This window comes from Lipotes vexillifer, unplaced genomic scaffold (genome assembly GCF_000442215.2).
Source record: "Lipotes vexillifer unplaced genomic scaffold, Lipotes_vexillifer_v1.1 scaffold440, whole genome shotgun sequence".
Lineage (NCBI taxonomy): Eukaryota > Metazoa > Chordata > Mammalia > Artiodactyla > Lipotidae > Lipotes > Lipotes vexillifer.
Window position 1 is genome coordinate 3,048,013 of NW_006778543.1, and position 24,565 is coordinate 3,072,577.

The 24,565-nt window shown below is 43.1% G+C and overlaps 1 protein-coding gene across 1 annotated transcript in view; it reads left to right on the forward strand.

Annotated features, from left to right (window-relative positions):
* EXT1 (exostosin glycosyltransferase 1) overlaps positions 1–23,432 on the forward strand; it is a 300,239-nt gene extending 276,807 nt beyond the window's left edge. Inside the window, exons 5-11 of the mRNA XM_007451678.1 lie at positions 246–378; positions 2,788–2,906; positions 4,169–4,264; positions 10,907–10,996; positions 16,123–16,283; positions 18,925–19,096; positions 22,872–23,432. Coding sequence (XP_007451740.1) covers positions 246–378; positions 2,788–2,906; positions 4,169–4,264; positions 10,907–10,996; positions 16,123–16,283; positions 18,925–19,096; positions 22,872–23,057 — 957 coding nt within the window. The 3' untranslated portion in view covers positions 23,058–23,432. The remainder of the gene's footprint in view (positions 1–245; positions 379–2,787; positions 2,907–4,168; positions 4,265–10,906; positions 10,997–16,122; positions 16,284–18,924; positions 19,097–22,871) is intronic.
* Positions 23,433–24,565: the final 1,133 nt, after the last annotated feature.

Below are 24,565 nucleotides of genomic sequence, written 5' to 3' on the forward strand. Positions count from 1 at the left end.
CTCTCTCTCTCTCTCTCTCTCTCTCTCTCTCTCTCTCTCTCTCTCTCTCTGTCTTTCCCATTGCTCTGTCACTCTGTGTCAGAGAATCAGTGAAGAATCGGGTTGTTTCAGTGAAGAATCAGGTTGGGGTTGGGGGAGGAGGCTCACTACTTTGAGTGCCATCAGCCCTCAAATTTGGATTGACTGTGTTCCTCATCTGATACCGTCAGTCTCCTCTCACCGTGTGCCATGTTTTCATTTTCTAGATTATTCAGGACAGAATATTCAAGCACATATCCCGTAACAGTTTAATATGGAACAAACATCCTGGAGGATTGTTCGTCCTACCACAGTATTCATCTTATCTGGGAGATTTCCCTTACTACTATGCTAATTTAGGTAAGTGAGTGCCTTCCAGGGAGCTATTCTGGTTTACCTGCCAGGTGTCATCCAGAACTAAAGTCCCTTGATTTTTCGATTCCACCGCGGTGTCTTTGCAACATCCTGTGTTGGAGACTGCTTTCTAGAGCCCTGTCCTAAACGGTGTATCAAGGTCAAGAATTATAAATCCAGCAGAGCATTGCAAAGTGAGAAACTCCTTTCTTACCTGAGCCGCTGTACTTTACATTTAGCAGAGTCATTTCTTTTTGAGAAATAGGCTTCCCAAATTACAGATCATTTTGAACATGACAGTGGGTTCACTATAATTTTAAGTCTCATCTTATATAAAATGGAGCTAGGAGAGCTCTCCCTACTTTTTGTTTTTCTCCACAATCCCAACTTCTCTGTTTCAGACCAAAGAAAAACCAAACTAATAAACGGAAAGGAAAAAGATTTAAGAATATATGATAGGGGAGAAACTTATTCACTTCATTCAACATTTATTAAGCTCATCTTCTTTGCCATGTTAATGCAGTGCTAGGTGGTAGAAATAAAAAGTCAAAGGAGATACAAGCTCTGACGGGGAAAAGGGAACCGGCAGAGGGACGAAGCTTTACAAGAGGCTGTTACCGCCATAGACATATACGTATTTGGAGCCCCGTTCGCTCTAGTGTTAGTAACATCTTGGACACTTCTCCTCATTCATAGTTCCAAATTTGAGAAACCCTGGGATAATAAAGCATCTTTCAAGTTGATATGGCAAAAAGACTCCAGATTTTTGTGTGGAGTTAGCAGAGTTAGCACATTAGAAGTGTGTAATTGATGCTTCTTAAACTGTTAGAGGAAAGTCTTAAAGCACTGACTTGTCCTCACTGCTAAAAAAGGGAACCCCCTTCATCATATTTATTCTTCTTACTTGGCAAAGCCTTGAATGTGTATCTAGATAGTGGGAAAGCTAGCTTCTTTCTAACATGCAATTAAATTACTAGACGGATGGTGTAATTTGCCCTGCAAAACGTTCGTATAATCCTTTGAGATATATATAGTCTGATTCTTGCCTTTATCCAGTCACTACCAAAGCTTAACTTGAATGTCCCTGCACTGTCTTGTTCATATTTAAACTACTAAAATGTGAAATTAGTGCCTCTAAACTAATGAAGTTTTAGGGTGTTCCTAAACCTCATTAGTTTTTGTTTTTTGTTTTTTGTTTTTTGTTTTTTGCGGTACGCGGGCCTCTCACTGTTGTGGCCTCTCCCGTGCGGAGCACAGGCTCCGGACGCGCAGGCTCAGCGGCCATGGCTCACGGGCCCAGCTGCTCCACGGCATGTGGGATCTTCCCAGACCGGGGCACGAACCTGTGTCCCCTGCATCGGCAGGCGGACTCTCAACCACTGCGCCACCAGGGAAGCCCTTAGGAGCCTTTTTAACCTGTCTCCAATTTCTTAGTGGGTTCTCATGGAAAAACTCATTTTGCGGGAGAAGCCATCTCACTGCTTTCTCTTTGGTGGCAGTTGTTATTTTGTACATTTATAGTACCTTTCCGCCTCGGGCCTTAGAGCGCACAGTTGGCAGAGGTCTGGACCACATACTTTTCCTCTCAGCTGTGTCACTGGTACACAAAGAAGAGATTCTTGGGAGTAGAGCAGCTTCTATTCTGAAATAGTGATGATGGTGATGATGACAGCGGTAAGCTCATACTGAGTACTTGCTGTCTGCAGGTCCTGTTCTAAGTGCTCTGTATGCATTAACTCATTTAATTTAATTCTCATAACAACTCCATAACTTTGATACTGTTGCTATCAGCCCCATGTCACAGTTGTGGAAGCACAGAGGGTTAAGTAATTTTTCCAAGATCCCACCACCACTCAGTGGTGGAGCTGAGCTTCAGACACAGACACTGATGCTCTGGATGTTGTTCTTTTAACCTTTACCACTTACTGGTTATTATCTGAAATAGTATCAAACAGGCAAAAAACCCTTAACTACATAATTAAGAGTAAGACAGATGCAAATATCCTGGAAGAGAGAGCACGTTTACAAAAATCCATCCTAAGACGTAAGTGACTAGAGTTAGATCCTTTCTTGGGTAGAGAGTGGTGAGTAGTGGTGTGTGTGCATAATTAGACTTTGGGTGCCTAAAAAGCAGAAGGGAGAGCAAAGATGCATCCCCAAGGGAGGAAGGAAATGACTATCAAAGGAAGAATCTGGAAATGGGCATTGAACTGTAAATCATCCAGGTCCCTAGACTCAGGCAGCAGTTAACTAGCAGCTTTTCACCTTGTTTTTGTTCTGTCAGGACACAAGAGGCAGAGGAAAAATACACTAGAAGGGAACATTAGCTCGAGGGCGAGGCAGAGCAGAGAGGACTAATTTTCTAAGTCTTGTTTTTCAGTGCTTCATTAGGCCTCTCTGCCTTTTCTGTTTCAGGTTTAAAGCCCCCCTCCAAATTCACTGCAGTCATCCACGCGGTGACCCCCCTGGTCTCTCAGTCTCAGCCAGTGTTGAAACTCCTCGTGGCTGCAGCCAGATCCCAGTACTGTGCTCAGGTGAGTGGCACGGTGCCTGCCTCCTCCTTCTCAGTGGACCAGAGACCCCCAGCCCTCCCTGTTCCTTCCCGGCTACACACTGTGCTCCTGGGGACTCCTCTCACGTCGGGCCGTTACTCCCCTTTCCTTGGTCACGCCTCGTTACGCCCTTTTCATCAGCTTACAGGTTCTTGGAAGTGAAATCTGGTACAGGTAAGGGGTGGGTTACAAAGAGATCTTGGCCCTGGGATAAAGTTAAATATTGGGTTGGCCCAAAAGTTCATTCGGGTTCTTCTAACGTCTTTCGGAAAGACCTGAGCGAACTTTTTGGCCAACCCGATATATACCAGTACACTCTTTAAAGAATACATAGGCACATTATTTCATTCTTACGTGTCAGAGTGATAAAGGAACATCAGAAAGGCCACTGAGAGGACCCAGAAAACTAAGATTCCACTGCAGAAACCAATTCGTTGGTGTCAGGAGGCGTCAACTTTTCTTTCACGGCCACCGTGACTAATTATAAAATTGGGAAAGGAAGATGATACCTATGGTAATAATGTTTTCCAAATTAGTATCGCTCTCGTACTCTTAACGGTGGTTTTTCTGAATTGTAAATTACACAAGAAGGTTTACACATGACAAAAGAACGGAATCACGTGGAAGTATGCATTCTGGAGCTAAACGTTTTTATTGGAAATAACAGGATCACAGGAAATCAGCAAACATCCTGGAGAATCCAGAACATGAGCTCACCCCAGTCCTATCTTGAATTCTCTTCTTTCTCCCATGTTGCCTGGTGTAGCGTGAATGCATAGCAGACGTTCAGTGTGCATTTTTATTCAATTGGATCAGCGTTGTTATCTTACTCGTCATCATAAGACATCAGAATTCAGGAAAACACTTTGTTAAAAACCAGCAACCCTGAAATGACTTCTTTCCTCCCCAGCTTTGTCCTACCCCCTTGACACAGTTTTCCTTAGGTTACTCTTTTTGTCCCCTCTCTTTGGTTGTTAGAGTGATCGGGTTCTGAGGGTTGTGTAGGAGTGGACTCACTTTTATTTTTTTAATTTTTATTGGAGGATAGTTGATTTACAATGTTGTGTTGGTTTCAGGTGTACAGAGTGGAGTGGACTCACTTTAAATTCAGTTTTGAGGTCTGCCATTCTGCCTTGCTTATATCCCCATCTCCTCTCTCTCTGTCTGTAAGAAGAAACTTTGGGTTGGAGGCCTATGTAAATCTAGCCTTACCAAGCCATCTCACGACCCCCTGTCCCTTTCAGATCATAGTTCTATGGAATTGTGACAAGCCTCTCCCAGCCAAACACCGCTGGCCTGCCACTGCCGTGCCTGTCATCGTGATTGAAGGAGAAAGCAAGGTAAGACCAGAGGGGACTTCAATGTGGAATCAGTGTGGAATCTTTGTGTTTTCAGTGCGGCACCATGGGTGTTGGTCTTAGCCGTCTTCCTCCTGGGAAGTGCTGGCCTGGACTCTTTTTCCAAAACCATACCTGTCTATGAATGTCCTCTGCTTTGACAGCCATAGGCTTTTTTTAAATTTTATTTTATTGAAGTATAGTTGATTTACAATGTTGTTTTAATTACTACTGTACAGCAACATGACTCAACTATACATAAATATATTCTTTTTCATATTCTTTTCCATTATGGTTTATCACAGGATATTGAATATAGTTCCCTGTGCTATACAGTAGGACCCTGTTGTTTATCCATCCTATAAATAATAGTTTGCATCTGCTAATCCCAAACTCCCATTCCTTCCCTCTTCTACCCACCTCCCTCTTGGCAACTACAAGTCTGTTCTCTATGTCTGTGAGTCTATTTCTGTTTTGTAGATAAGTTCATTCGTGTCATTTTTTTTAAACTTTTTAAAAGATATTTATTTATTTATTTTTGGTTGTGTTGGGTCTTCATCGCTGCGCGTGGGCTTTCTCTCGTTGCGGCGAGCGGGGGCTACTCTTCGTTGCGGTGTGCGGGCTTCTCACTGCGGTGGCTTCTCTTTTGTTGTGGAGCACGGGCTCTAGAGCGCAGGCTTCAGTAGTTGTTGCACACGGGCTCCGTAGTTGTGGCTCGTGGGCTCTAGAGCGCAGGCTCAGTAGTTGTGGCGCACGGGCTTAGTTGCTCCGTGGCATGTGGGATCTTCCGGGACCAGGGATCAAACCCGTGTCCCCTACATTGGCAGGCGGATTCGTAACCACTGCGCCACCAGGGAAGTCCCTGTGTCATATTTTAGATCCCACTTGTAAGTGTTATCATATGGTATTTGTTTTCCTCTTTCTGACTGACTTCACTTAGTATGATAATCTCTAGGTCCATCCATATTGCTGCAAATGGCATTATTTCATTCTTTTTAATGGCTGAGTAGTATCCCATTGTGTGTGTGTGTGTGTGTGTGTGTGCGCGCGCGCACGTGCGCGCACATGCGTGCACACATGTATCAAATCTTTATCCATTCATCTGTTGATGGACATTTAGGTTTTTTCCATGTCTTGGCTATTGTGAATCGTGCTGCTATGAACATAGAGATGCATGTATCTTTTTGAATTATAGTTTCATCTGGATATATGCCCAGGAGTGGGATTGCTGGATCATATGGCAGCTATATTTTTAGTTTTTCAAGGAACCTCCATACTGTTTTCCATAGTGACAGCCGTAGGCTTTTGAATTGGGTCCTAATACTAACGCTTTAGGAGATGTGTGACCCTGACTATACCTTCCTTCTCTGAGCCTCAGTTTCCTCATCTACAAAATGGAAATAATAACACATACCACATGGGGTACTATGAGGAGTAAATAAATTCAGGGCCTGGCAATGGTAATCTTTCTGGATGTGATGAAGATGATGATGAGGCTGCTGATGGTGGTGGTGATGCATGAGGTTTGCTTAGCTGATTAATCTGAGTTAGTTGTGTCTTTGACATTTATCTTAAAAAGGACATTTCCACCTTACTTTTGTTTTGAGGTGTCCATCAGAGACTCTCAGGGGTGCTGGCTGCCTAGCTGGCCCCTGCTTCCCTTCTCCAGTTCATTTTGCCTAGAACGGAATGATCTTCTTAATCATCTCATGGCCCTTAAGGGAGTCTTTTTGCTAATGCTTTCAGTTAACATCAGAGGCCGTGTATAATCTGGCCTTAGCTGGCCTTCCCAATCTTCTCTCTCATTGCTTTTCCTCTACAGATTTCATCAGTCACAGTTCACAGCACTGTGTCCCTTCCTACCCCTAAGTGTTGTCTTTCCCATTTGCTGTAAGTCTTGACCGTCCTTCCTTAGCTGTTCATTTCTGTTATTGAAATTCCCATATATTCTTTAAGCCCTGGTTCACCTGCTCCCTCCTCTTTGAAATATCTTCCACTCTTTGCTGCCAGAGGTGAATTCTTTTTTCTCAAGCTTCTGCTGGTGGCTTTCTTGTAGATCTTATCCATTGCGAGGAAATTAGTCTCTATTAAATGACACTGAAATTGTCATCTAAGAGACTTCCTCCGTCAGTCCCCAAAGAGTTAGGTCATGAGAGATTGTCTCACACTAAGTAAACCCTCTTTGAGCCAGAATAAGAACGACCATGGTATTAGGTTGCACCGTTTGAAATCATCATTTGGGTGGCTACAAGTGGCCATTTCATATAGTTCAACAGGATGCACTGAGAATTGTAACTGTCACGTGCGTGGACAAGGTGATCCGTGCATTATCTATTGAGTTTCAGTGTAGGCTGCCCACTGTGTGCTGGGCAACACGAGAAAACACAGTGGTGAATGTGACAGATACAGTCACAGCCTTCATAGGACTGGAGTCAAGCAGTGTGGTCATCAGAGAGCTGATTGGTAAGCACTTAATTTGAATAATCACATGCCTGTTGGCATCGGTCTTACTTACCCTTATGAATTCATCTCACCACTAGGTATGGTTTCACAAAAGGGACTGGCACAGAAAAATCTCCTGCCTATAACCCCATATATCTGTCTCCCCAGTTCCAATGCCTGAGGCCCTGAGCAGTGCTCAGATGGGTTCTCTTCACCTTGAACTTGGAAATTCTTTGTTTTTTTATGCTTTCATGGGTGACTAGATCTCCTTCTGGTAGATAAGTCTCTCTCTGAATATGTCAGGATATTCAAATAGGATCCATTCTGACTGACCGACTGGGAGCCATTCTGACTCCTATGGTTAGCATTGCATTTTTTTTTTTTTTTTTTTTTTTTTGTGGTACGCGGGCCTCTCACTGTTGTGGCCTCTCCCGTTGTGCAGCACAGGCTCCGGATGCGCAGGCTCAGCGGCCATGGCTCACGGGCCCAGCAGCTCCGCGGCATGTGGGATCCTCCTGGACCGGGGCACGAACCCGTGTCCCCTGCATCGGCAGGCGGACTCTCAACCACTGCTCCACCAGGGAAGCCCAGCATTGCATTTTTTTTTTTTTTTTTTTAATACACAATGTATTTATTTATTTATTTATTTATTTATGGCTGTGTTGGGTCTTCATTTCTGTACATGGGCTTTCTCTAGTTGTGGCAAGTGGGGGTCACTCTTCATCGCGGTGCGCAGGCCTCTCACTATCGCGGCCTCTGTCGTTGCGGAGCACAGGCTCCAGACGCGCAGGCTCAGTAATTGTGGCTCACGGGCCCAGCCGCTCCATGGCATGTGGGATCTTCCCAGACCAGGGCTCGAACCTGTGTCGTCTGCATTGGCAGGCAGATTCTCAACCACTGCGCCACCAGGGAAGCCCCCAGCATTGCATTTTTATGCACAGACTCATTGATTGATTTTATACTCTCACTCCGAGCTAGTAGTCCCAGTTTCTTTCTTTCTAAGATGATGATGATAATAATAGTACCTTTCTTGTAGGCTTTATCAGATGTGTCTTATAAGATACCTCCCATTCTCCCAGCCGTATTTATGTCTGGGCTTCTGGCCATTTGTTGAGTCCTAGACTTCACCTTGGCCACTGAATCCAGTAGGTCACGTGGTTCCTTTTCCCTCGTTGGGACCGCGCCAACTGGTAAAGCATTTGCACTTAAATCTTGCTTTAGACTCTGTATTCTAGGGCACCTGGACTAAGACTTGGGCCCATTTTGATGATGAAATGAGATACTGCATTACAGGTGCTCAGCCCTGTACCTGTTATACACTCAGGATTCAGTAAATGTCAGCTCCTCTTTTGGGCGGGGGGCATTGTAAAGTGATGGGTTTGTATTATGGGCTTTGGGGTCAGACTTCCTCTGTGTGACCTAAGACAAGTTATTTAATTCTGTGTGTCTCAGTCCCTCCTTCAGAAAATGGAAGCAATCATAACACCTAACAGGTTAGCTAAAAGGATCAAATGGTTTGATACTGTACATGTAAATGTATTGCTGCTTAGGAGTGTGGATGCACATGGTAGGTGCTTGAAAAATGTCAACTCTTACTGTGCTTTGTATTATTACTTATGAACATCTCTTATCTTCCCTACTAGACAGGGAACTTCTTGAGCCTAGGTCATTTCCTAGTTGTGTTTGTTCATTATGGAAGGGTTTGGGCTGTTACATGGTAGCTAAGTATTTCTTAAATGAGCTAACAAGGAAAACCCAGCTCCCTCAGGATTGACTTTGTAAGTACATTGGCTCCTTTCATGCTAATCCACTGAACTTTTGGAACGTAGCTGAGGCAGGGTATTTGAAAGAGAGTCTCTAGTTTCTACACTAGATTTAGAAGTGGCTGACTTATGGGCTCTTAACTCTTATATTGATGGAGCAAGTTCAGAAAAAGGAAATGGATCCTTTTAAACCCAGTGGTTGGGCCCATAACGGGGAAAGAAGTCATATATCCTCCTCCTTCCGCATTTTAAATTTCCATGTCTAGCCTTGAGTTTAAAATTGATGTGTTTGCTGCTTGGGTTGGAAAATTCTATTTTGAATTTATAGGCCTTGTCTCTGCAGCCCTCCCCTGTAGGCTTAACAAGGGAAAGGTCAGGGCATCACTAAGCTGGCAACTAATAACTTCTGCCTTAGTTAGTGGACATGTGAACAGTGTCAGGAGAATTGCTTCAGGCTGAGATTTCTGAGCCCTGTGTATGCGGGGTTGCTGATCGCTTTTGTATTTTATTTTGGAAGACTGAGAAAGAGAAAAAAAAAAACACTTGACCCAGTTGGCAGATGTGTAGGAGCAGAGCCTGGAGTGTAGGTATATCCCTTGAGCTCCCACAGATGGGTTCTAGTGGGCATTTTCCATCCTTTAATGACGTGAGCCCTCCAGTAGCTTCTCCGGCATGTAAACCAAATCTGAGATGAGGCTTGCAGATGAGCTGGCTCCCTGATGTAAATATAGCTTGGGCTTCTTTGCGGGGTGTGGGGAGGGGTCCTTAGATTTGTGAGCCTTGGCAGCCGGGCTAAGTGCCTCCCTCTTCCCTTTGTCTCTAGCATCCAACTGCTTCATTGCCTGGCCTTTTTGTGCCTTGAAAGTTGATGGCAAGTGTCTCCTCTCTCAGTTTCCGCGTAGGAATTGAGAAAGGATGGCACAACAGTTAACATACCTTCCAGAGGAAGTGGTGAATGTGAGATTGCCATGTGCGCCCACATTCACTTTTGAGGTCCTTTCAACCCCGAGACAGGCATAGCATAGGGCTGAGGTGCTCTATAGAATCACACCATCTGGGATGGTACGATGGTGGGTCCATCCTAAGCAAGACACAACCTTTCTGTACCTTAGTTTTCTCACCTATAAAACGGGGTTGTTATACAGATGAAATGAGATGATGTACATAAAGAACTTGGAACATTTCCGGGACTTCCCTGGTGGTCCAGTGGGTAGGACTCCACGCTCCCAATACAGGGGGCCCAGGGGCGATCCCTGGTAGGGGAACTAGATCCCGCGTGTCGCAAAATGAAGATCCTGCGTGCTGCAACTAAGACCCGGCACAGCCTAAATAAATAAATAAAAACTTGGAACATTCCCTGACACAGAGTAAATGTTTTTAAAAATGTTAGTTATTCTTATATCATCATTCTCATTAGGTATTCTACAGAAACTTCAACACAGAAGTTCATGCTGGGACTGTCATAGGGTAGTATCTTTGGTCTCAATTTTTCAACTGATCCCCTCACCCCCCAAATCCTCACCACACACACACACACACACACACACACACACACACACACACACACACACACACTCACCCCTCACACACACACGTACACTCACCTCACCATGCCTTATCCTGGTGTTGCCCAAACTTTATACTACCTTCACAATTTTCCTAAATCCATGGACCACGTGTTCTATTGTTTAGCATTTTTCTTTAAATCAGCTTACTTTTCACTTTAATGAAACTATTTTTGAATAATTCTCCTATTACCTTTTATTGCTATAGCTACTAATATATATGTGTATATATTTTTGCTTCTCTGAGCTAAAATTAATAAAGAGTAGAATTTTTAAATGTTTGTCTCTGCACCTCCTAAAAGGACCTGGCCTTCCAGTGGTGTGTGTCCCACACTTGAAATCACTGCTCCGTCCATCCGCTCTTCGGCTCTCCCCTCTGTGCCTTTGCATCTACTGAGCCCTCTGTCTGTTAGGCCTCATTTCTATTTATCCCCAGTGGATTCCTGGCCATCAAGGTCCTGATTCAATGTGACTCTGAGGCTTTCGTTGCTCTTCCAAGCAGCTGCTTGCTGTATCCTCTGGTCTCCCGGCATTTCTCGTATCAGGCGAGGACCGATCATTCGCGTCTTGTTCTCTTGGTCATCCTGGTCTCCCTGTAGACTATGAACTCCTCCAAGACAGAGAATGTATCTTAGTCACCTCTGTACTCCCTTCGACTAGCAAGGTGTCTGTACACAGTAGGTGCCCAGTAATGGTGGAACCAAATGAATCTCCACAGATGGGAAACGGAAGCCTTCTATGTTGAGAGGTGACATGGTGGTGGAGCGTCCTTTGTGAAGTTGACGATGGGGGAAATTTTCCTGAAAACCAGACTGTCCATTTACCTCTCTTTTCCCCGATTCCTTCCCTCCTGCCTGCTTTCCCCCGCCTCCCAGGTTATGAGCAGCCGTTTTCTGCCCTATGACAACATCATCACAGACGCCGTGCTCAGCCTTGACGAGGACACTGTGCTTTCAACCACGGAGGTAAGCAGCCTCACCAAGGAGGGGCGGAGGGCCCTGCGGGCAGTCACCTCAAACCCCAAGGTGCCAGCGCCTCTTTTGCCCTTGCCTTGGCCAAGCCCAAAACGTTTTTCAAAACTTCCTGCGGAGTCGGTTTGAATCACCCCGGTTCCTGTGAGCACCTTGCCGCCACCTGGCACCCTGATGAGGGCATTTTCCCCCTTTTTTCCTCTGCTAATCGGTTCCTCATTTGCGAGGCTGCACCTCACCTCACCCCTCCCTCCTTTTGTTTATTTGTTTGTTTGTTTTTAAACAGTGCAGGTGCAGGCAGGTGTGCAGAGGGACCCAGGGGAGGCGGGCAGGGGCACCTGTTTAGCATTTTCTTGAAACCACGCTCCGCTCCGGGAGCCCATCTTTCCTGATACCTAACGCCTGTGTGGGCGTGTGTTGACTCTGTTGGGGAACACACTATTCTGGGTTCTAAAGGCAGCTTTTCCATCTGTGTTGGAAGTGTGCATTTTCTTCAACCCACACGAGAGCAAACGGTTTCACTTGAAGGCTGAGACGGAGATCCCTGCTATTTCAGATGTTCAGGTATTTGTGCCCAAAAATAAGATTGCACAGAGCAGTGTGTGAGGGGGAGGGAGAGAAGAGGAAAGATAGCTATGCTAGAAAACCAATTTTTACAACTCGAATGAGTATTGATCTCTGAGACCGCACTTAAAACCGTAGAGGGGACCAAAGACAGTTACACAAAAATGTAGTAGATCTCAAATACATTATTCATGGTAGCTGCTAAAAAGCTTGGAGACTTAGCTACTTATCCTGTTTCCCTTCTTTTATTCCTTTTTATTCATAATCATTTTCTTTTCAATTTAAATGTCGACACTTACCAGCAGGCGTTTTCCTGGACGCCAGTCTGATTCTAACGGCCTGCTGCCCACATAGCCAGGACTCATGGTCACTTGGGCTAGCAGTCTCTCTGTCTCTTCAAATTCCATGGTTGCTTCACGTTTCCATCAAATGGAGTTGAGCAGACGTTCTGTGTAAGGGCAACCAAAATCACCCCAGGACAAAATGTCCTGCACCTCACCTTGGTCAAAGGCTTTCTATGCAGCCAAAGCTCTATAAATACTTGGTGAACGAGTGATGTTGGAGGGATGCGCGCTGCGCAGGTTAAAGTGTGAGCACACAGCCAGTTGTGTCATGTGTGAGTCGGCAGGAGAAAGCAGCGGTGGGGGGAAGGGGAGAGATGCTTAATGTTCAGAGAAAATGACTGCAATGGAACACAAGGAATGGGTCGCTCCAGCCTGCGTTTTTCTCCTGCTTCCTGCAAGGGAGGCTGGCATCCCCAGAGCAAATTCATTCAACAAGTATTTATTGAGGGATGTCTTTGTTCTGGTCTCTGCCAGGTACTTTGATTACACAGTTCCTGCCTGTAGCCACCAGAGTCCTGGCAGCAAACAATTCAAATGAGGTGACTCAAATGAAGGGATTTTGTATGACTTAGGGAGGTGAGTGGGGTTAAAGGTCGACACAGGAGAGGGAGAGGCACCTGGGGAGTGGCAGGAGCTGGAAGCAGCTCCTACTTCTAGGCCTGAAGAAGTGAAGGAAGGAAACAGTGTTTCTGGTGTCCCTGAGAGGGGGAACTAGGGAGAACAGGCTGCCCTACAAGAGCTATGGCCATGGAGGGGTGTGGCACCTACCAGAACTCTGGAGCCAAAGCTGGGGTGGGAAGCAGGGGAAAAATACTGTCCTCTCTCTGTCCCACCTCCATTTTCCTGCCAGCAATGCCCATTGACCTAACCCAATCAGCCACCAGCTGGCAAGGAGGACCAGGTTATGCAGTCCACAGAGTTCCATTGTCTCAGGCGTAGGGCATGGCAAGAAGAGCGGAGAGCGGATCTCGGAGAGCAAACAGAGGAAAGGCAGCACGTTGCCACGTGAAACGTATAGTCAAGACTACAGCATATACCTGAATCGTTACCCTATGACGTGAAGTATTGATTGATCTCTCATCTTCCGCTGGGCACAGAGCAATTGATCTTACACTCGGATTTGTTTCTCTCTGTCCCACGGTGAAATAACTTTCAGCTGCTGTGATGTAGCCACGTGCTGGTGAATTTCTTTTCAAAGAATAGCAATTCCAGCCTCTCAGTGCATGCTGGGAAGAACTTGTGCTGTATGTGGAGCAATTAGAAGTCAGCGTGGGTTGAGCATGAGAGGGAAATTTAAGAGGCTGGCCGTCTGGTTTGTTTACTTTTCTGGCTGAACAGTGGAGCAGTCGTGTTGCCTGACATCGTGGAGGACAAGGGTTTCTCTTTTTTTTAGGTGAATAGATGTTGGTTCATTTTATTTCCTCTCTAAGGATTCTTAGCTTGTTTAAATGCCTCTCTGTAGTATTAAGGATAGATTTTTAAACAGTGTCCTATAAAGGGTATTAGATAGAGTTGGTTTATAGTTATTTACATTTATCTGGGCTGCTTCAAATTCTCAAAAGAAAACCGATGTTAGTTTTTAAGAGGCCGTAAGCTGGCCTTTGCCTCCTTTGATGTGTTAATGAGCTGCGTGAAAGCAGAACTAAGAATCATAGTTTTATTGGAATTTACTTTTGAGTTGCTTTGAAATGACTAGAAATGGCTTTGAGATAGTAAGGAATTCATGTGATGAAAACACCCCATCGGTGTATGCGTCTCCTTTTCAGAGGATAATGGAAAACGCCAAAGAGTGCTGACAGCCAGGCTGATTCTTTGACGACGGGCTGCATAATGTACTATCCCATCAGTTGGCACCATTAGTATTGAACGCCAGTGATGATGTGCAGGTTATAACGACCTGCTTTCAGTTTTTTGGCAAATACTGTCCACTCCCCTTATACCTTTTAACTTTGAGACGCCCCTTACCCCACCAGGCTTCCTTAATGTGTGTCCCAACACCCTACTTTTTTCCCCCCCAGGTATTATAGCTTTGGGGAAAAAGCTATATTGTTAAGGCTTTCTTATCTTGAGTCAGGGCACCAAACTAAATCTCTATAAAAATTTAAATTCATGGCTGTTTACAGAAATCATGTCTTCTAACTAAGCCCCAAGAATTCAGAGGTAAAAGGACCCTTACAAGATCACCCAGGCCAGTGTTTCCCAAACCTAGGATTTCACTGACATGTTTACCTAGGATGAGGCTTAAAAAAAAAAAAAAAAAAAAGAGTATGCTGTTTAGAGAAAAATATTAACTAAGTTATCGAATATGTGGTGGGAATGTGGGAAAAGGAGCGATGATGGTTATGCATATGGTGAAAGCTTGGGAAATACTGATCTAGGCTTATTTGCTTTGTCTTGTAATTGAGGTAAAATTCACATAGCATAAAATAAACCATCTTCAAGTGTACGATTCAGTGGCATTTAATACCTTCACAGTGTTGTATGCTTATTACGTCTAATTCATTCTGAAACATTTTCATTTACCCAAAAAGGAAACCCTGTATCCATTAATCAGTCAGTCCCTATCCTTTGGAACCACCAGTCTGTTTTCCGTGTCTATGGATTTGTGTATTCTGGACACTTCTTGTAAGTGGAATCACACAATATGGGGCCTTTTGTGTGTGACTTCTTTCACTCAGCAGAATGTTTTCAAGGTCTGTCCATGTCGTGGCATGCATATGCATCAGTGTTTCATTCCTTTTTATAGCCGAATAATATTCCATTGAATGGATATACCATGTTTGGTTTATTTATTGATGAGTTGATGGCATTTGGGTTGTTTCCACCTTTGGGCTATTGTGCACAGTTATTTGCTCTGCTTTTGAACCCCTGGGAGGTCAGGAACTGGACTTACCAACATCACTCAGCCACCCAGCCACCATCACAGTGCCAAGACTTGAAATATCTGTGGAATAAATGAAAATTCCGTATGCATTGCTTATCAAGAAGAGATAGGGCAAAGGTTGTTGGATGCATGTGTAACCTGTATAAGATAAATTGTTTTCAACACTGTAGCCACAGAGCTAGAAGGGAAGCTACGATAACAGTACACACCAAATCTGAAACCAGATGGCTTGGGTTCAAATCTTGGCTCTGCCACTTACTAACTCAGAAAAATTATTTGAACCTCCATATCCTTAGCTTCTCTCTCTGTAAACTAGACACTCTAAAATTACCTACTTCACAGGGTTACTGTGAGGATGAAATGAGTTAAAATATGTAAGTTCTTACAACCATGCCTGTTGTATTATAAGCATTACACAATTATGACCATTATATGACGGTTTGCTGTTACTGGGTTTTTTTTGCTGGGGGGCGGGGGGGGGGTGTCTTGTTTTTACTTTCTGTATGTTGTTTTATGTGTCATTCATCAAAGAATCATAGAAAGTCAAAAGTGAGTTTATACATTTAAAAACAGACTATTTGTTAATTACACGTTAGTTTCTGGCAGGTTCAGAAGTACTGTGCTTTGGGTTATTTTGAGCCCTAGGAAGTCATTTCACTGCATTTCCTTTAAAAATAATCTTGGCCTGTCCCCACTTATTCCTAGTGATTTTTCAATGTGGATGTGTTTTCTAAATTTCCTCGCACTGAGCATCTTCACACCTGAGAGGCCTGAATTACTGTTCTTGATGATATCTGCTTTGTATTCCTGTTAGAACCTGTGTGCTTTTTAAACATCTTTTCTCTGGCTTTTAAGTGGATGCTTTGATTTTAGTCACTCTGGCTTTGCTTTGTGCTGGTGATGATGTATGCTCTATATTCATACTGTAGATGTATATAGAAAATCTGCTCCTGTTTATAAAACAGATGCATTTATGCCTGCCATCAATCAGTGGTCACTTATCTTTTGGAGGTTGGGGGGGAAGCAACTGATTCTTTGACTTTTTAGCTTGAGTAGACTGGATTTCTAAAGGACATATCCACCAATGTATTTTTTTCCTTCTTTCATTTCCACACTAATCTGAAGTTTCTTTAACAGAAAACATTAAAATGTGCATAATTATGGGGACAAATGTCAAGCAGTCAGTTTAATTTGCTGATGAAGACATGGAATTAATGTTTCGCAACAGTCCCGGGATTTCACATTACGAATTAGCAGGGGGAAGGTGATGTTTTGTTGACATTCGTTAACACCGTTGATTGCTTGTTTGGCTTGTGTTCTGCCTGCAGGTGGATTTTGCGTTCACCGTGTGGCAGAGCTTCCCCGAGAGGATTGTAGGGTACCCTGCACGCAGCCATTTCTGGGACAACTCTAAAGAGCGGTGGGGCTACACATCCAAGTGGACGAACGACTACTCCATGGTGTTGACGGGAGCTGCTCTTTACCACAAGTGAGGAGTTTGGACGACTTATATTGCTTTTTATATTAGTTTCTGGCTGCTGCAGAGATGGGAACTTGGGCCAAATCTTGTTAACAACCTTAATGGAAATTACTTTGGAAAATCCCCATTTCAATTCTGTTGATGTGGCCAACGTGTATCTTTGAAATCAGTAAAAGCTCTTGGCTTATGGCATCTTTAGAAACTATGGTAGAGCAGCATCGTCAGCGACTCTGAGGTGTGGAGACATACTCAGGGTGTATTGAGTTACTGAATGTATAGAAGAACGACAAAGTAAACGCTTAATTGAGCACCTCCAGCACTGTTCTAGGTGCTTAGGATTTACCGCTGAGTAAAATAGGAAAAAAATTATCTGCCCATACAGGTTTTGTATTCTAACAAGTGGAGAGGCAATATACATAATAATTCTATAATATATTAAGAGAGGGGCTTCCCTGGTGGCGCAGTGGTTGAGAGTCCGCCTGCCAGTGCAGGGGACATGGGTTCGTGCCCCGGTCCAGGAAGATCCCACATGCTGTGGAGCGGCTGGGCCCGTGAGCCATGGCCGCTGAGCCTGCGTGTCCGGAGCCTGTGCTCCACAACGGGAGAGGCCACAACAGTGAGAGGCCCGCGTACCGGGAAAAAAAAAAAAAAAAAAACCCCCCCCTGCCAATGCAGGGGACACGGGTTTGAGCCCTGGTCCGGGAAGATCCCACATGGAGTGGAGCAACTAAGCCCGTGTGCTGCAACTACTGAGCCTGTGCTCTAGAGCCCACGAACCACAACTACCGAAGCCCGCGTGCCACAACTACTGAAGCGTGCCTGCCTAGAGCCCGTGCTCCTCAATGAAGAGTAGCCTCCGCTCGCTGCAACTAGAGAAAGCCCGTGTGCAGCAACGAAGACCCAACGCAGCCAAAAATAAATAAAAGAAAAATAAATAAATTTAAAAATATATCTATTAGGAGATAAGACAAAGCAGAGCAGGGCAAAGGTGGAGAAGGGGCAGGTTGTGGGTGATCCTCATTGAATGGATGAGATTTGAGTGGAGACTCGAAAGGAGAAAGGAAGTCAGCCAGGAGAATACCTGTAGGAGGAGTGCTCTGGCGTGGGGAACAGTGTGAAAGGATGCCCTGAGACAGGATGCTGGAGGAATATCCAGAAGACCGATGTGACCAGAGTGGAGTGAGGGGCAAGCAGGTGAGAGAGGTCATGGGATCCCGGATGCAGGACCCTACTTTCCATCATGAGGACTTGACCATCTTCTAAGTTACGTGGGGAGCCGGTGCAGGGGTGTGAGCAGAGCAATCCTTCTTATGTTTTAGGCATCTACTGTGAAGGCTGTGATGAGGATAGACTATAAGGGGGCCAGGGGAAAAGCAGGGAGACTTATTAGGAGGTGACTGACATTATCTAGGCAAGAGATGATGGAGCCTGGGTCAGGAAGTGAGCAACAGAGGTCGGAAGGTAGTGATCAGATTGTGGGCATATTTTGAAGATGCTCCAGCATGATGTCCCGACAGATTGCATACAGAGTTTGATGACCCTTAGGGTTTTTGACCTGAAGAGCTAGAAGTATAGAGTAGTAAGCCATCCACAGAGTTGGGGAAAGGCGTAGATGGAATAGGTATTAGGGAAAGTACAGGAGTTCAGTCATGGGCATGTAGGGACATTTAAAAGAGTGTGTTGACAAAGTCAGGGATGGAGATATAAGTTTGGGAGCTGTTTGCATAGATTTGGTCTTTAAAGCTGGGAGACTCAGGTAAGATAGCCAAATTCATGAGTGTAGAAGGCTAATGTTCCTGACTCAATCATTATTGAAATCCCCTCCTTAGTAAGATGAACACACCAATCTTAACCTGGTCTTTTTTAGCAAAAAAATAGAGAATCCTGTCATCTCAAGGATGGAGTTGGAAATGCACAAGGTATAAGCATTTAGGGTGACTGAATCTTGATCTCAAGACTCCACCTCTTTCTTCCCGCCACCACCATTCAGTGAATCAAATTCATTCAAATGATTTTTCCAATAAACATATGCTATATATTCCTCCCAAAAAAATACTAGGGTGAGAAATAATTCAAATAAATTGTGGGTTCTCCATAGTGATTGACCACCAGATTGATTGGGGTTTTGCTCTAACAGTGTTGAAACACATGGCTTATAGGCCAGAGAAAATGGAATGGTTATACTGTTGAACTCAGAGTTATGGGATAGTATTGAATACAGTTCTGATTAAACCAATAATTAAAATTGTAAAGCAACTTGTAATGATATGTGGATCACATGTAAGTAACTTCTCTTGCCATCTAAGTATTCGGTTTCAAACCAACCAGCCTGATATTAAAGTTAGCCTGGGCAAGCAATAGCTCCATCTGTGTGTTTCTCTGTACCTTGTTTCCTTATCTGTAAAACAGGGATAATACTAGTACCTACATCATAGGTTTCTTCTAAGGATTAAATGAGGCACTTCTTGTAAAGTACTTTAGAACATTACCTGGTCTATAGTATATACCATATAAATGACAATTGTCATCATCATCATCAACCATGATATGTTTAGGGATTCAAAGAATGAGTATGTGGTTTCTGTCAAAGAAGACCACCTGTTATTTTATAATGATGGCGCCTGCTGAAACCTGTCTTTGGTTTGTACAGATATTATCACTACCTTTACACCCATTACCTGCCAGCCAGCCTGAAGAACATGGTGGACCAGCTGGCCAACTGTGAGGACATACTCATGAATTTTCTGGTATCTGCTGTGACAAAATTGCCTCCAATCAAAGTGACCCAGAAGAAACAGTATAAGGAGACAATGATGGGACAGGTAAGAGAAGGAGCACTCTCCCGCACTTGCTTTGCTCACTGGCGACTCAGTCTGAGGTAATGAGGACTCACTGTTCCTCTAGGAAGCATAATGAGAAGATACCAGGAAACAAACCACATCCAAAAGCTCTGAGGGAGTGTATGTTTGGACGTGGGTAATTGGGAAGATGTAAGTCAAGAGTATCTTTATGTCAAGAGTATAAAAGCTGTCTAAATTGGTGCAGCCACTATGGAGGAAAGTATGGAGGTTCCTTAAAAAACTGAAAATAGAGTTACCATATGATCCAGCAGTCTCATTCCCGGGCATACATCCAGAGAAAACACTAAATCGAAAATACCCATGTACCCCAATGTTCATAGCAGCACTGTTTACAAAAGCCAAGACATGCAAGCAACCTAAGTGTCCATCGACAGATGAATGGATAAAGAAGATGTGACATTATATATATATATATATATATATATATATACATACATACAATGGAATATTAGCCATGAAAATGAATGAAATATGCCATTTGCAGCAACATGGATGGACCTAGGGATTATCATACTAAGTGAAGTAAGTCAGACAGAGAAAGACAAATATCATATAATATTGCTTATATGTGGAATCTTAAAAAATGTTACAAATGAACTTATTTACAAAACAGAAGTAGACTCACAGACATAGAAAACAAACTATGGTTACCAAAGGGGATAGTGGGTGTGGGGAGAGATAAATTAGGAGTTTAGGATTAACAGATACACACTACTCTATATAAAATAGGTAAACAACAAGGACCTACTGTCTAGCACAGTTAACAATACTCAATATCTTGTAATAACCTATAATGGAAAAGAATCTAAAAAAGAATATATATCTGTATAACTGAATCACTTTGCTGTACACCTGAAACTAACACAACATTTTTACTTCAATAAAAGTTAAATAAAGAAAGAAAAGCGCTCATGTGACCTAGCAGGTGGCATAAGAAAGACGTCTCTTCTCCAGAGTTAAAGACCTAAAAGAGAATTTATGCAAGTTTATTTTAGGTGTTTTATTGAGTGAATAGCTAATAATGCTCTCAACACAGCCTTCTAATGGTTGCTCTTGAGTTGGATGCGCATTGTGGAGGCAGATGAGGAGTTATAGTACTTGGTTTTCAGTTCTAGAGCCAGCACTTCATTGCTGTAGGCAAGTCAGTTACCTTCCAAAACTCAATTGTCTCATCTTTAAAATGAAATGGTGAAATCTGCCTCACAGCGTTGAGGTCAGACGTATGAAAGCGTTTGCCAAAGTAAAATACAGTGTTGAGTCACAAACGATTACTACTAAAATACTTTCAGCGAAATATAATCTAACTTTCTCTTTTTACAAGTAAGAAAACTAGGACCCAGAGAATTTAAGCATATTGCCAGAAGTCACCCAGGATTAGAGACAACTTGGAGTTGAATCCCGGCCTCTGTTTCTTCCACTATTTATTCTCCTACACCCCAGGGTCCTTTTATTCATCTTGGACAGAGCCCAGTACTCTATGTACGAAATCAAAAACCATTAGCCCATTTAGGTCTACCCAAGTTAAATCATGGAGAATCCAGCAGGATTTGAGTCAACCTAAAAGGACATACTTATGTAGTTATATCAGTTCAATTTGGGGGGTTTTCCATTTACCTTGTTCTAACAGTTATTGAAAATCACATATAAATCCAGCTTTTGCAGAGGAAAATGTAACCAGGCCTCATGTTAACACAATTGATGGTTTTTTATTCACTGAATTTAGTAAAAGCAAAAAATTTACAGGATTTTAAGTTTATAAAATTTAATAATTTAATATTTACCAAATATGTACAGGTTATCAGGCATTGGTCTAGGTACTAGGTACTGGACAAAGCAAAGAATCTAGTGGAAAATTCTATTTCCCTCTAACTACTAAAAGGACAGGCGAGAGGATTTACAAGAATTTGTCATTTTTAAGACTGAAAGACTTTTCAAATTCAAGCAAAATGTATTGAGTACCCATGCATATTCATATTTATTATCTCATTTAAAGATACACCATTCCTTTAATATTGTTAACTCAGAGTCCTCTGGACTCCCCTGAGGTTATACACAAATTAGGGGTGAATTCATAACGTATGGTTTCTTAGGGGTTGGTTTTTTACTCTTCTCATAGATTTGCCTAATTCTACCAAACCAATATTTCCAGTGACTTTACACATCTTTTGGAACAAATCTAAATTTAGGCTTAGGTCTAACTAGACGTATCTAGCTAGATATGTGCTATATTTGCCCCCTTCTTCCCATCATATACACTAGTTTATTGAATGTTTGTGTGACTGGTGAAGTAAATGGATATTGTGCTCTAAAATTATGCCTTTATAACACAGGAAAGATATCTTCCGTAATATGTTGGTTGACACAAAATAAATGTTAAAATCAAGAGGCAAAAAGAGACTTGAATGATTCACTTGGACTCTTCTTTTTTTCATTTGTAAGAGAATAAGAATGAGCTTAGGCTCTTGACAGTGTTTCCCTTTGCGGATGTGAGCATTCACCGGGATGTAGTGGGTCTAGCCCTTTGGGAATAAGTGGGCCAATCAGAAATGGCCTGCAAGCTCATCCCAAATTAGGAGAAAAATGGAAGTACCTTTGGGACTTTCGGCTCTGATATGGACTCAACTGGTTAGCTTAATTTGATACTCTCTCTGATTTACCAAGCAGAGTTCCTCTAGTACAAAAGGTAAGGAATGAAACCTGAGTTCTGCCCCTTTCTAGCCCTGAACAAACAATTTTAACTTCCTTGAACCTGCTTCCTCATCTGTATGGTGGAGATGTTATTACTTGGGTAGATAACTCGACCAGGTTGCTGCGAAGCTCAAATGAGCTCATGAAAACGCTTTACAAATAGTGTTTTGTTTGTTGTTCTGCTGCTCCAAGATAACTTGACATTTGTATTTACCTTCGATGCTTTCTTTCAAGCATATTGACACTTGTGGTTTTAAAGTGACTCAGTGATTCTCACAGCAAAATGTACCTTCCTATGAAAGTATTTTCTAACAATGCATGAGGATGCAAACACATCACACACACTCACACACACACACACACACACACACACACCATTCAACAGTGGCCTATTGACATAAATGAGTTCGTGGGTTTTTTTCAACATAATTGGGCAGCCCACCTTTTCCTTGTTTCATAAAAACACGATTTTAAAGACATTATGCTTAGTTGATCTATTTAAATTTCAGCACTCAAGTCACTTAAGGCATTCTTTTAAATCAATGTCAGTCATTTAAATGGTCTAAAAATATTTAACCAACCTTAGGGTCAACATGGAGAGCTGAAGAGACGGCAGCCATCTTTCTACTTACCCAGAATCAACCAAATTAACAGGGGGGTCTCAGAAAATTATCTGTGAAACCATAAATACGTTATTAGTCATCGCATTCGTTCCCAAGTGCAAAGAAAAGTTTTATGTTTAGTGACCACAGCAGTTGCGATTCAGTTGGTAGATCCTTCACGGACCAGGGAATGTGTCATTCCCTATGGATCTTTGTATATTTGGGGCATTGGGAAATGTGGCAGGTCTCGGGAAAATCTTCTGGCGAGGCTGAAAATCCGGATCCATGCTTGCGTCTTCACCAGGCACGTGGATGGGGCCGCGTGGTGGCCAGGCCAGACCCTGAACCCTGCTGCGTGCCCGTAAGCCTGACTTCGTTTTCGGCCGTGTGTCCATCTCACCTGGCACCTGTCTCATCGTCTTCCTTCTTTCTCTCCCTTTCCCCAGACCTCTCGGGCTTCCCGCTGGGCTGACCCTGACCACTTTGCCCAGCGACAGAGCTGCATGAATACGTTTGCCAGCTGGTTTGGCTACATGCCACTGATCCACTCTCAGATGAGGCTCGACCCCGTCCTCTTTAAAGACCAGGTCTCTATTCTGCGGAAGAAATACCGAGACATCGAACGACTTTGAGGAACCTGGCCGAGTCGGGGGAGGGGAGCAAGAAGGGCCAGAGGATGGGGTCAGCGGCTCTCTCTTCCCCGTGCACATCCGCTCAGCAGCGGAGCTAGATTGTGCCAAGTATCCAAATAAACTAAGATGATCAAAGTGACAAAAAAAGAAAATAAAGGAAAATTAAAAGTCCAATGGAAACTCTACTCCTGACTCGTGGGACTGCACAGGACTCTGCCCCAGACTCACCTCACTGGCTTCTATGTCCCAAGACTAGGTTGTGTACAGTTTAATTATGGAACATTAAATAATTATTTTTGAAATGATTGCTATGCAGGTTTAAACTTTTTTAATGATCAAAACTATTAAAAACCAGAGTTCTTTCTTTAATCAAAATTGTGTTGGTTGTGGATATTTCAAAGCTGCTGCTCTTTCACAAACAGCATTACCGTCGGTCGCGCGGGGTGCCCTGCAGTTTCGAAAAGCTCGGACTTCGTGGGAAAAAAACCATAAGTCACTCTACCCCATGTCAAGAAATAGCCAAGCATAACTAAAACAAGTTCATGACTCAGCTTTGCCAGAGCAAATTGTTTTCCATTTTGAATTTGCAGATCCACTTGAACTTTTATCTCTAAAATGTTGCTGCATGAGAAGTATAATGACCTCCAGGTAGATGGTTCTAACTGAAAACTTTATGTTTGAGATAAAGATGATCATCTTTTTCATTGCGGGCTTTCGGGAAGTTAGTACCAAGAAAACGCTAGTGTAATTAAGAAGTGTTCAGTTTACACAAGGAACCGTGCAAACAATCCACCAGCATATTAGTGAGATGGGAGTATTGATCCACAATAGTAACCTAGTGCTTTTCGCGGGGGTGGGTTAGATTACACATTCGACCACTGACACACGTCTGCTTAGGGCTGGGGAAAGGCTTTGGTTTCAAGGCAAAGGAAGAATGAGTATATCGTTGGCTCGGCAGGAGTCACAAGACAAGCTCTTTTCATGGTTGTGAAAACCTCGTTTCAGAAGCTTCTCTATTGAAGAAGAAGTAATAATGTTGAAATTCCCACCATTGAACTTGAGGATTTTGCTGAGAAGTAAACGGAGGGTGTATCTCACCGTTGGGACCCTGATACCACTTTTAGCCAAACAGTGTTTTGAGCGAGAATCTGGCAAACAAAATAATCAGAAACAAATGTGAATACTGTTTTATTTCATTTTAATTTTTAAATCTGTAGAATTTGTAGTTTAGTCGTGCTTCTTGTCAAAAAGAACATTTCTGTCCCTGGAAATGCTGCTTTGAGCTTCTGATCATTGTAAAATTGCAATTACAAACTGAAAAATATATGTATCCCTTGACTCCATTATAAAAGATGGAGACTTCTGAGATTAAACGCTTGCTTCTACTTGGAAGAGGCAAGAGAGAATAAAGAAGAGAAAGACATTATTGGGTCCTCTTATGCTGAATAATCAAGAAGCACTTTAATTTTTTTTTTTTTTTTTTTTTTTTTTTTTCCCCCTTCCTCTTA